Raw genomic sequence first — 13,707 nt, forward strand, 5'->3', positions numbered from 1 at the left:
ACGCTGACAGCTTAGGCAAGGCAATAAGGTCACCGGCAGAAACGGCCTTTCCTTTCATTTCGTTCCATTTCATTCCAGAGAAGGGCTGGGATTTCCCCGTCCCTTATTTCCCTACCGTTGAACAGGTTGGGATACACTCTCTCCCCTGTAGTTTTGGCTGTAAAGCAGAGCTTTTCTTGTTTTTTTTTATAAGTTGTTTTCGTTTTTCGTTTTTGTTTTTGTTTACTCTAAATCGTCGAAAATGCCGAGGGAGCTTAGTTGCGTTGTTTATTCCCCTTCGACCTCGCCTTTTGCAAAATCCTGCCCACCTGCTTTTTTTTCTTCGTGTGGCTGTCACCGAAAGTGACACCCGCTTGAAGCAACTGAAAAGGGTGGAACGAAACGCGTGACCTCTCTATGTAGGACGCGTAGGACAAAAACTTTGGACAAAAATTTGTCACGTGACTCTCTGTCACGCTGATGGGATCTCTGGGGCTGTTGTTATCGCCGTTTGCCTAGTTATACAAATAGGTGGGCCACGCATGTCCGGTTTCGAAATGCGCACTTCAGTGTTCTGTTCCTTTCGTGCGTTGCAGACGCGGCCGTGTTTTTAAGTCGTAAACGCCCGGAATACGTCCATGCCATTTTTTTTTTTTTAGCAGGCATTTTTTTTATTGGAGTTTGTGGAATTTTTGTGATATGTTTGTTGGACACGCTTCGACAAAAACTGCTCTTCGCCGATGACGAGACGTCAGTTGGATGTGCTCAATCGTCTTTCTCGGGTGTGTTTGTGGGGTGCCTGAGTTGGGATTATGCATCTATCACGGACTTCATGATATCGCTCTTTTATTAGTAAGTACACTGCAAGCATGCTTCTGATAGTAGGCCGGCTTTCCTCTCAATCTCCGCGGTTTTTTTGGGTGGGGATTTTTGCTTGGCATGAAGACAGTGTTAATTCTGTTTTATAATTTGCTTTTCGTTATAAAAAGAAGTTTTACCTTTGTAAATATGTCGGGAATACACTGTGTGTAATGATAGTGGTTTAATAAACTTCTGGGAGCGATCGAAAAAAGTTTTGTCTGTCCATATATATGATTGGATATGCAACAAATGATATGCAACGTACACTTGCACGACGTTCGGCCAATACGGAGCAGACGCATCGTAGAGTATTCGGACAATATTGCGCGAACTCTAGGCCGGGACAAAATGGCTGTGCGGCAATGCTTGCCCGATATCAAACGGTGGTGCAAAACTGGACGTTTGAGTGATATTGGAACCGAGTTTCGGCCGGTAGTGTCACGATACTGCAAAGTATTGCCGTGCTGCTTGGGAACGGAGGTGATGGCACCTGAGCATCATGTTTCCAACACTTAATTAATTTAAATCTCTTCTGGGGCGCGTGAAAGAGCACTTCTGAGACACACCAGGGATATTACAAACTTGGGCAGGCCTCTTGGCATTCTTTGCCACTTTTGGCATTTCAATGAGTAGCCAGAGAATAGCCACACTTCGGCATGCCCAGAATCGCCAAATTAAGATTTACTGCGGCAGTTATGGCTCAAGTATGGCACTACTTTGGCACTCCTGTGGCGGACCAGAGAAAACCGAAACTTTGACATGTCTAAGATACCCAAATTAGGCGTTCCTCTGGCAGTTATGGCTAAAGTATGGCACCAACTTTGGCGCTCTCCTGGCAGACCAAAGAAACCCCCAACTCTTGGCATGCCCCGAATTCCCAGATTAGACTTTACTATGGCAGTTATGGATGAAGTATCGCACCAACTTTGGCGCTCCTTTGGTTGACCAGAGAAAAGCCAAACTTTGGCACGTCCCAATACCGAAATTAGGCGTTGCTTTGGCAGTTATGGTTAAAGTCTGGCACCAAGTTTGGCGCTCCTCTGGCGGACCAGAGAAGCGCCAAACTTTAAAACGTCCCAAATACCGAAATTAGGCGTTGCTCTGGCTGTTATGGCTGAAGTATGGCACCAACTTTGGGACTCCTCTGGCGGACCAGAGAAACGCCAAACCTTGGCATACCCTGAATTTCCAGATTAGGATTTACTATGGCAGTTATGGCTCAATCAAGTATGGCAACAACATTGGCGCTCCTCTGGCGGACCAGAGAAAAGCCAAACTTTGGCACGTCCCAAATGCCGAAATTAGGCGTTGCTCTGGCAGTTATGGCTGAAGTATGGCACCAACTTTGGCGCTCCTCTGGCGGACCAGAGAAGCGCCCAACCTTGACATGCCCCGAATTCCCAGATTAGGATTTACTATGGCAGTTATGGCTCATGTACGGCAACAACTTTGGCACTCGTCCGGCGTACCAGAGAAGAGCCAAACTTTGGCATGCCCTTGGATCGCCCAACTAAGGCTATAGTTATTCACCGCACTTTGGCAGTGATGAGTGCCATGGCGCAAAAACCTATCTGCGCCAAATTGGGGCCCTTATGTTTGCAGGCCTTTGCCCAAGTTGGGCTTTTCTCTGGCGTTCTACCTGGGAAGTGTCGCCTACATCAAGATGAACTTGACTTAATTCCACTTTCTGACGTTATTTCACTATAATTTCCATTAGCAGTCAAGCTAAACCTGCAATGTCCTACTCGGATAGCCTCATTTCACGAAAAGAGAAACCGTTGCAGTGTAGTTTGCTTCCGAAACAGAAAGCTGATATGCTTTGCTCGCAGGGGACAAAACTTTCTTCCGAAGCCCATTTAAACATGCAACATGACGCTCTTCTTTGTCAGACACTTTTTTTTTAGCATGCGAAAGCGGTTGGGCATTAGGGGAATCGCACTGTCTTCACGCACAAAGACACGGGCTTTACACTATACCCCTAACGGAAGCTAACAAGAACGGGCGGGTTTTGTTGTGGAAGTTATCTGGCGGAAAACGTAGTTAAAATTAATCCGTTTAGTCCCGGAACGAAGTGACAAATCGTGATTTTGCTTTCACAGACCCCCATTGATGTTTGGACACGCCGGTTAAAACCATTTTGGCGGGGGACTGGACCGTAAAATAAGTTACAAAGATCTGTCTGGTTGGGTAAAGCTATTGTATTTATTTATCTAGAAATACTGCGTGTTTCACGTGGAGATCGTCGCAGGTGGAATACAAACATGATGAAACATAATACACAAAGTCAATAATACACACACTCACATTTTCCACGACACGGTAGAAAAACACAATAAATTGTACAAAACTCACATCAAACGAATCAAGATGGCCTAATTCCACTGTGTCTCGGGGAAGGCCGTCTCATTCCTCCGCAGGAAAGGAACGGGCTTCCTCGAGGAAAAAATGGAACTGTCGATAAACTATGTTTTTGTTTTGTAGAGTAGTCTTTTTAAAATGTGATGAAGTCATGCATATTTACTTTAATGTACCCATGAATAATCTGATATAAAATGTTTTAATCTGCACACCTGATTTTTTTTTGTTTTTTTACGCTGACTGGAGGACAGTTCTTTAGACAAGACTGTGTACTGATGTCCTTCCATAGGTATTGAATAAAAACATAGCAGCTCTGTTTTGAATTCTGCCCAGTTTTGCCAAGTTTAACTGTTTAAATGGGTCGCAAATGACGCTGCCTTATTCTAATACAGGCCTAATAATAGAGGTATAAGCTTGAATTTTGTTTCAGAGGGGAGTATTTCAGAGTTGTTTTCATGCAGAACAGCTTTAGAAGAACATTCGAAATAACTGAATCAATATGCTGATTCCAGCTGAGGCGGTTGGTAATCCAAATTCCCAGATATTTGTATACTTAAACCTCCACTAGGTTGTGGCTTCCCGTGTTATATTTAAACTGCCAGGGCTTCTTTTAGTGAGTAACAAACATAAAACACTTTTTTTTAATAATTTATGCACATCTGCCAAGAGCTACACCATTTATTTCTGAGACCTCGATCTTCATTTAGCTACTACTTATAACTAGAACCATTCAGCTCGTAATAAGCTACACATTCGTCAGCATACAACCTCAATTTTACAGATATACAGTTCGCAAAGTTATTAATAAATAACAGAAAAAAAGGCCCAATACCTCATACTTGGGGAACCCCCGGGTCAACACTCACTCTCTCCGAAGCAGCCCTGTTAAAATCTACGTATTGTTATCTATTAGAAAAGTACGCCACTCTCTAATATACCAGTTGATAATTTTTTTAAGATTTCGTGTAATTTGGTTGCTCTAAAGTTAAACGGTATAAACGCCAAAGAAAGTCTTCAAGAAATGCAACTCAATGTTTGGAGACGCATTTCGTTTCTTGATAAGGGGTGACTGAATACCACGGGGACGCAGCAGCTTTCTTTCGTTTTTTTTTTTTTATTTTGTCCTGTTTGCTTATTGAGATAACTTTCTTTTTCTTATTTTTTTCCGGTCTGTTCATTTGGCAGCATTGCTTGCCAGGTGACAGAGCCAAGGCTAGCAGTTGTACTACACTGGCTAAATTTCTCATCTACAGCAAGTGACTTGTCGCAGCTTTGAAATGGCTGACCAACAACACGCAGTAGAAATATCCACACAACCCCCATTATTTATTGGCCAGGAGTGCACACAGCTGGAAAGGCACACAGGCACCTGTTGATGCTCCCCGTTGTACGTTTAATGCGACTTGACTTCAGGTAAAGCGTTTCCGGTTATGTGGCTCCACGTCAAGCACTCATCAGTTCTCTAAGTCAATTCCATGGTCGAGGTTGTCGCAGTGTTCGGCGACGGCGCTGCTCTTACAATAAACATTTTCGCACGTCGTTTTTATGTTGACAGAGTCGCTCACAAAAGATCTCCGTTTCGCATGTATAAGAGCCAGAGCACTCTGCGTATGAATTAAGGTAGACCACGCCTTGAGTTCTTTCCTTTATAAGCCGGTTGTTTGGTCGTGGCATAAATCGGCCCAGTGTGGACAATGATTTGCGGGCTACTTGAATGCCCTCCTTCCTCAGGACGCACGTCAGCGTTTAGCTGCTTCCCTTTACGTAGGGAACGATCATGCGCCCGACGGTGCAAGGTCGCGTATCACTCGATGACTTCTCCTTTTGGTGGGCGCGACCTTGATGACCGGCGGCTTGGCATGCGGGAGACTTTAGCTTAGCTTTATATGCATAGTATTGTTCACGCGGACAACACTAATACTCAAGGCTTGCCAAACTTAGGAAATTATCCCGTGACTTCAATCTCGTCAATGTGACAAACAAGTGTAAAGGCCCTGTTCCTGGCTACAGCATTGGCAGGGCAATTGTCATGATGACTAGACCGTGTATAGATTTCCAATGAGCTTGCCAGCTCTCTGATCGGATACAAGGTGTCTCCAGTAGACCTTTCTGACCACGAAATAGTTACAATACGAATATGAAAGACGGAGAGATGGACGAGAAAGCCGTTTTGTTAGAGCTCCTGGTAACTTAACAAAATTCTTCCATACGACGAGACTCTGTCACTTCAGATAAGAAATACCGTACCAAAAGCAACCGTGAATAGGAAAGTTGACGCTTAGACTGGGAAGAGGTCAAAGAACGAATAAAACTGCTATGCCTCAAAGACGGACAAACAGAAGCCACAAAGCGGCGCGAAACAAAGTATGATGTACTGCAAGGCTTCGAAACGCTAATTTTTGAAGAAAACAATACTCCTGGAGTTTTTAGGAAGATATACGGGACTGCGAAAAGTGTCTGCTTTGTATAATACAAAGGCGCATGATTAGGTGCATGCTCTGAGCTCAAGAAAGCAAAATTATTGCGAACTTCTTAAAACCAGAGAAAGAATGAGGGCGCAACGTAACCGAACAGACCTATTCAATGACGGTGACAAATTTCTAACACAGGAGAAAGACGCTGATGAGGAACACGTAAAAGAGTTCCGACAACAATTTACTAAAAAAGACGAGGCCTCAGACATACCGCTGGATGAGTGATTCAAAGAGCTTCCAAAGATCCTCTCATGTATAAGGAGACCATTAAACCAAAAGACCACGAAGGCTCATATCGAGAGGGCTACAAACGAGCTACAAAAAAAAAATGCGCAGGGTTGATGGTCTAGGCTAAGCCTTCTATAGAAATTTCTCTGAACTTTTAGCGCCAATGCTATGGGGCGCGTTTTCCGACATCCTTCAAAGCAACCTACTTCCACCTACTATGCAACAGGCACTTACGGTACTCACTTAAATGATACATAAATTACGTCTCTATCACATTGAGCAATGTAAGGCAAATCAGTGTCCTCCCCACTGATTATAAGCTATTGGCGAGAGTACTATCGAAACGGACGGAGATGGGTCTCAAGTTTGTCGTAGACGAATACCAGGCCCACGGCACCAACGAGAGGTCAATCACCTCTAATGTGCACACAACGCGTGTACTCGCCGAAACCGCTTAAGCAACAGGCTTATCCGCAGCAGTGATGAAAATTGATTTAAAACCTTCGACAGTGTGGGAGCAAAAGGAGGGAGGATTACGCAACTTTACGTCTGGGGACCTGTCCGGTCAAAGGGGAAATCCGATCCCAGTCCCACCGCGCGGCCGACGGCTACCAGCGAGGGTGGTCGCCGCGCCGGGTTCGGCCGACGCCATGCCAAAAACAATAATCCCGATATTGAACAGCGTTTATTGAGTACCAGGGGTCCCCAACAAGACACTGCGGTCAAGCGAGTGGTGGACAGAGTGTGCCCGCAGCGCCCGTTGACCTGAGGGCCAAAGGGACAATTGAGAGCGGAGTCATCGCCGGTCGGACGAGCTCACGCCGCTGCCCGTCGTCACAGGAGTTCGGGGCCAGGACACTCGGTAGACGGGCGTCCACAGGTAGTGGCGACGCCGACTGTCAGAGCCAAGGGAATCACTAGCGTGGAGTCATCGCCGGTCGGACGAGCTCGCGCCTCGACACGACCCGTTGCCCGGAGTTCAATCCAGGACTCATCGACCATGCACACGGCCGTTCACTCGGATTGCAGGCCCGGCTCTCCCTTGCACGATCTTCCTGGTCCGCCCGAAACGGGAGACGCGCGGAGGAGTGCGAGGGAGTAGGCCAGCAAGGTGGCGCATTCTCTCCAACACGATACGGGACGAGCCAGCTCGAAGCCAGACAATTCCGGCCGGCACGTCCGCGGTTTACGCCTTCTCGGGGAAGGGAAACCAGGGGCTCCCACAATCCCCTCTCACATTTGGTACCCCTTTCAGAGAAAGGGGCGCCGACTCTCAAACCCCCAAAATACAACACCCGCACGCTGACAGCACGGATGCCAGTCGCGCTTACAAATACAAGATCTTGATTCGGGGGCCCCGGCAGTCCCCGGAACCGCCACCGCAAATGTTCAACGCACCCGAGTTCACAACGCACTGGTGGGGCGATGCACCCCTGTGCCTTCGAATAAAGCCAAGAAGAGTTCTTTGATGTCGGACGAACGAAGGGTCTGACAGGAAGTTCTTCAATAACACAGAGAGACACTCACTGTAAAGGTTGCTCGGCTCACGCTGCTTGTCGTCGACTTGTTGTGGGCCGACCTCGGTTGAAACGGACACGGTGACATGCACAGAGCCTGCCACGGCCGCTCCGGACATGAGCGCAGGCGGCCGGTGGCGAGGGAAACACCGGCCACTGAAGTCGAAGGCGCTCCTCGGAGCCGGCATCAGGTGACGTCCGAGTCCGGGCCCGCACCAGGAAGCCTGGTTCAGCTGGGCGCCTTGGTGGGGTCTGACAACAGAAGGACGACAGAGGCCATCTTGCCCCGGCCGGAAGTCAGCCTCCCTGTCTGCTGCTCCTAATCACCGTCGGCTGCGAAACCTCCCGGCACCGTCAGCGATGACGCACATCCGGCAGGTCTCGCCCAGTCGCGCGGCGTGTCCCCCCGCCCGCGCAAGTACCGAGGGATGGCAGGGAACGGGGGCACGAACATCTTCCTAAATGACGATAAGAACAGCCCCCGCAGCACCCCGCAAACATCTTTTCGCCCTCTCCAGGCCCGCAATATTGCAAGGTCGAAGGGAGAGATCATTGTACTTGGTCGACACACTGCCACCGAGGGGAAGCAATGGTCCCCAAAAGCAGATTTAGGCCGGGTCCTCATTGTATCTGGACTCGGCTGCCTGTGTACATTAACCGACCTACCGCACGGTGGGAGGCACAAGTTGGAAGGCAGGCCACGCGGTGCTACCAAAAAAATTAGATGGCGCCCTGCGTACGCGAACTGAAGTCGCCGGGAACTGAGCCAGCGACTCTCCGCTGCCAGTGGTGGCTGCACCAGGAGCCGGGCCGGGGACTGCGAAAACAACTAACTCCGTAGTGTCTTCGAGCTGCACGCATCCCTAGCAAAGCGCACGGAACCAGGTAGCTAAAAAGTGTGTTGTGTCATTCTTCTAACGCAAAGCCGTTACTCTCGGAAATCAGCAAAAGCCCAAACGTGTCAGCAAAACCAATCTATCCAGAAGAAAACCCTCGCGCCAACCACAATACAAGTGGCGTAGAGCGTGCGCGGCCACAGTATGAAAACTGCTTCTGGACACCGGCGGATGCGTGGCCTACGGCTCCCGGAGGCCATCGGTTGCACTACGAGCTACTTCGTGACGTTAATGGCAGACGCACCACCCGACTCTCTCGGAGAGTCCGACAACTCAGTCTCAAAGAAACGCGCATGTTTACAAACCCAGATTGTCCCGCTGACCCGTAAGAAGTTCTTTGCTCCTATCAGCATTTGTCGCGAGGCCCACGTGGGTCAACGTAACGCGATTTCCGTGGCAAGGAGGTTCTGAGGACGCCGCGAGAGGCGACGACTCTCTAACTAGGGGGGGGGGGGAGGGGGGGGGGGTTGCAGTGGAGTCGGCAACTGTCAGGGAGTGGGGTGACTTTCTAGCGACACCCATCACCAGAGGCGACAGGTACAATAAAACGTCTCCTGCGGCAGGACACGAAAAGAGAATGAACAAATCGTGATTCACTCCGGTTTCCGGGCTGGCTCTTGGACGTAGTTCCCAAACCCGGGCACCGATGGGATTCACATCATGGCGGCTCACAAAGGGAGCCGGCCTCCCCAAGAGAGGCTCCGCCATCTTGGTATGGCGCGGCGGAGCAGTGCCACGACAGCAATGGGTGCCATGGCCGCACGTTGGGCGCCATTTTATGGGAATAAAGGGAGGGAGGATTACGCACCTTTACGTCTGGGGACCTGTCCGGTCAAAGTGGAAATTCGATTTCAGTCCCACCGCGCGGCCGACGGCTACAAGCGAGGGCGGTCGCCGAGCCGGGTTCGGCCAATGCTTTGCCAACAACGATGATCCCGGTATCCAACAGTTTATTGAGTGCCAGGGGTCCCCAACAAGACACTGCGGTCAAGCGAGCCATGGACACAGTGTGCCCGCAGCGCCCGTTGACCTGAGAGCCAAAGCGGTAATTGAGAGCGGAGTCATCGTCGGTTGGACGATCTCACGCCGCTACTCGTCTTCGCAGGAGTTCGGGGGCAGGGCACTCGGCAGACAGACGTCCAGAGGTAGTGGGGACGCCGACTGTCAGAGCCAGGAGAATCACTAGTGTGGAGTCATCGCCGGTCGGACGAGCTCGAACCTCGACTAGACCCGTTGCCCGGAGTCCAATCCAGGACTCCTCGATCATGCACACGGCCGTCCACTTGAAGGGCAGGCCCGACCCTCCCTTGCGCGATCTCCCTGGTCCGCCCGAAACGGGAGACGCGCGGAGGAGTGCGAGAAAGTAGGCCAGCAAGGTGACGCACTCTCTCCAACACGATACGGGACGAGCCAGCTCGAAGTCAGACAACTCCGGCCGGCGCGTCCTCGGCTAACGCCTTCTCGGGGGAGGGGAACTAGTGGCTCTCACAACAGGATTTCGCTTTTTTGTTGTTCCGTATACTTGAGGCTGGTGTGTCAGCAGAACTTCAGCCAAACATGTTAAGCTTTGCTATAAAGATATATCACCCGAATATTTATCAATAGAATAATAACTGAAAAGATAACAGCACAAGCCCCTGTCAGAAAAGCGTGCCCGCTCTGGCCACTAATTTTCTCGCTACACACTCCGCGTGATGCGACCGGCGCGCCTCTGCGTGGCCGTTACCGAAGGTAGGCAGTGAGAACCCCAGCGAAGCGACACCATGCACGCCGCGTACATTGGTACGCATTGAATTCTGAGCAGTCCGGTTGCGCTGGGTGGTTGAACTACTGCGTCGTCAAGTGCTCTAATACTTTTGCGTCGTGTCTCGTGGGGACAAAGTTTCGTAGTTTTTCAACTGGCCGATGATTTGTGGGACAGCGAACACTATATACCCGTGCCGTACAACGCCGGAAATTTGGTCTCCCGACCATGTCTGCTACTGTGTCGGGACGGCTGACATATTCTACGCTGCCGCTTTGCGCTCCGTAATAGTTTTAATACGTTAGCATCAGAATGCACGTCTTGACCAAAACCTCGGTGTATCTTTCATTATTCAGAGCCGTGGAGAGATGGAGAAGGAGGAGGAGAGAGCTTCGCGAAAGGTTTATTTGCTGCAATTTATCAGCAAAACAATATAAGAGTATCTTTGAGTTTCTATAAAAATTCCCAGGAAACAGCTCATTCCCACCAGATTGTTTTCTCAGCTTCGTGCACTCGGTGCCACTGTCGTCATTGCTTCTGAGGCCGGTTGCAAAAAAAAAAAAAGTATTAAAGGCCTCAGCCGCACCAAAAGCGAAAAGCAAAAAAAAAAAAGAAAACTATATATACATATATATATCAGGGATGGGCAAAATACATGCAAATATGTATCGAAATACAAATACAAAATACTTCGTCAAAAATGTATTCAATTACAAATCTAATTACATTTCCAAAAAAGCATTTAAATACAAAATACAAATACAACCAAATGTATTTGGTCTCCTCCAAATACTTTTCCAAATACATTCCTAAAAATTTGCGTCAGCGACTTCAGGGCACCGGCAACGGGTTTCTGAGTATCTCATTTTAATTTTGCATCGCACACTCGGGAGTTAGTGTGCGAGGCTCTATTACCGTAATAGAAATATAATCACAAAAAAAATGCAATCAGCTTGGACGTAATAGGTGAAAAAAGTAGTTTCAAGCAGCTTTTTTTGTCGATTACATTTTGGTAGAGACCAACAAAGAACCGAGACGACCAAGGCGCAGCACTAGCCAGAGAATTTTTTATTGTTGCAACTCGCACCAGTTACAAAAATCTGGGCGACCCGCGCATTTAGAATATTCCAGGCAAAAATATGGATGGAAATCAGGCTGGAAAGCATCACAAGTTGTCACAGGCACTTATTTAGCCAGCCTGCCTGTGAACGTCGATTACGTCACTATTCTTGCCCTCGACTAGCACCGTAATCACAGTCACTAAACGCTTGTGCTTGATTGAGAGACACTGCATTCGGTGCAGAACGTAGTTTTCTTCCTGCTCTGGACAGTGCCTTTAAAAGCCCCATGGTCAAATAAAGGATGGAGACTATATCTTACAACCACATGCATAAAAACAAGAATTGTAACTTTGGCAATAACATTTATTTAACATAATAGAGGCAAGTGCAACATTAAAGAGGAGACCTTCTCAATACAGTGTAATTTTGGTGCGTGCTAATCAAGTTTCGACTAGTAAGACTTCAGCAGCAGAAGCTTTTCGAACAACGTGTCGCTGAGACGACGCCTGTTGGGGCAAAGAATAAGGCTGCCAAGGGAAAATAGGCGCTCTACGGGGGCAGACGAACTTAAGTTTGTATTGTACCTCAAAAAGACGCGTTTCACAGCAGGGTACTCATGCAGCATTGTGATCGAGGTGCGCGTGTCCTGCAAGTAACGGAACACCTCAAAACGTACGCTGAATGCGCTCGACGTCGCGGTCGAGGGAGTGTGACCCGCAAAGTTAAAGAATGCGTCGCTTTCATCGGGTTGTGGCGCACAGTTCCCAGTAGACCCTGTAGACAGATCCTGCGCAGCCTGCACAAGGAGATCGCTGATGTCATGCGAACCATCGCGTGGCATCCAACGGGTCTTAAAATACGGGTGACTACAAGAAGCGATAATGGCTGGCTTGTCACCCAGGCACAACCACCTCTGGAAACGTCTCTCCAGACTGTCCAGGGCAGCCTGTGCGATCTTTTCCGTGTGCGGACTTTGTAAATTTTCCCGAACTTGTTCCAGCTTCGCTCGGACCGTGAACAACACCGGAAGCAACTCGCCGTAGTAACCACTGTTGCTGCTTCCTTGCAGGCGATCAAGCTCTGAAATTAATGAGTGAACTGTGAGTACAATGAACTAGTATGCGCGACATAAAATGAAAGAGGTGAAGGCACGCACGTTATAAAGCAATTATTGTCCACGTTATGTATATTACTTTGTGGCATACAAAATTAAAGCAGCGTGCAAGACAGGACGCACTCGTCCTGTGTGGTTCTTTTTTTAGGTCCTTTCTTTTTTGCGCACTGTTTTTAATTTATTAGGTCATGAACCAACTCGCCTGCGTTGCTGCTTTATTTCGCTTTGTGGCAGGCTATTATTCATATCATAAATTTCGAGCTAATTAGGTTGTTGAGCATTACACACTATCTACCTGTAGCAATTGGCTTGAGTATGGTACAATATTCCTCAATAAACTCAATCTCCGAGGACTTCAAGGAGGGTAGCTGGAGCTCGTTCGAGAGGTCTTGTAATTTCTCCTTGTTCTGGGTGAGGACGTCCAAGGCGTGGTGCAGAGAGTTCCAGCGAGTGATGCAAGGGGCTGGTAGTTGCTTGCCAAGGATAGATGTAACGACTTCCGCTGATTTTGGCCGACCCGAGGCGCCCCAGTATTTCGAGCACTTACTCATGACGCTGGAATGGAGGCGGTTCAAAGCATGGTTCGCACTGATAGCTTTCTTGACGTCCGCCGTTGCGATTAAACTGAGCGTGTGACAGGCGCACCGCAGGTGCTGTGACAAAAGCGGGCCTGGGGGCTCGATCTCCTCAAACGTGACGAGCTCAAAATCCTCGGAATCTGTTAAAAAAAAAATCCAGGCACAATATAGTTTGGTTGTAAAAGGTCTAAACTCTCAACTCTTAGAGCTTGCCTATACCTGCAGCACACGCTTCTTCGAAGGCCGTTACGCCAAATTCCTTGAATGCCTTCACAAAATTTGTTGCGTTATCCGTGACCGTGCCAGTAATCTTTCCTGTAGGCAGGCAGTAGTCTGTGCAAACGTCCGAGAGCAACTCGGCGACTCTGTCGTAAGAGTGGGTGCCAGCAAATCTCCTACAGGCAAGTGCGGCGGATTGTCGTTCTAGTGTCGCTTCCGATATCTGCAACCAAATCCGGTCGAAGAGGCTATAATAATGCGGTATAAAAATTATTTTACAGAACACAGGCCAGGTGGCCGCATATTTAAGAAAAAGTATGACAAGATAAATAGTGAATACCCAGTGGGCCGTCACACCCAGGTAGCTCTTAGTTGACGTTGACCACACATCGGCCGTAAGACACACGTACAGCGGCATTTTAAGTGCCGCCCTAACTCTTTCGAGATGGGCATCGTAGTCAGAGTCGACTCTGCGACCCAGAGTTCTTCTCGACATGACATTTATGGTTGCTGGGCAAGTACCTAAAAGGAAGTATAAAAATATGCCAAACAAAACAAAACTAAAATTCGATGACATAATCAGTCTACAATAACTAAAATATGCCAAACAAAACTAAAATACGATGACATAATCACTCTACAATAACTAAAATACACAAGCCAAGCTGAAGGCCATAA

General features: G+C 48.4%; 1 protein-coding gene across 1 annotated transcript; it reads right to left on the reverse strand.

Annotated features, from left to right (window-relative positions):
- Window positions 1-12,385: 12,385 nt before the first annotated feature.
- On the reverse strand, window positions 12,386-13,447 carry LOC121834077. The gene is made up of 3 exons (XM_042287822.1): window positions 13,370-13,447; window positions 13,030-13,252; window positions 12,386-12,950 (listed from the first exon to the last, which is right to left on the reverse strand). The coding sequence occupies exons 1-3, from the start codon at window positions 13,445-13,447 to the stop codon at window positions 12,520-12,522; spliced, it is 732 nt and encodes a 243-aa protein (XP_042143756.1). The 3' UTR covers window positions 12,386-12,519.
- Between the last annotated feature and the right edge of the window lie 260 nt (window positions 13,448-13,707).

This window comes from Ixodes scapularis, unplaced genomic scaffold, assembly GCF_016920785.2.
Source record: "Ixodes scapularis isolate PalLabHiFi unplaced genomic scaffold, ASM1692078v2 ptg000480l_1__unscaffolded, whole genome shotgun sequence".
NCBI lineage: Eukaryota > Metazoa > Arthropoda > Arachnida > Ixodida > Ixodidae > Ixodes > Ixodes scapularis.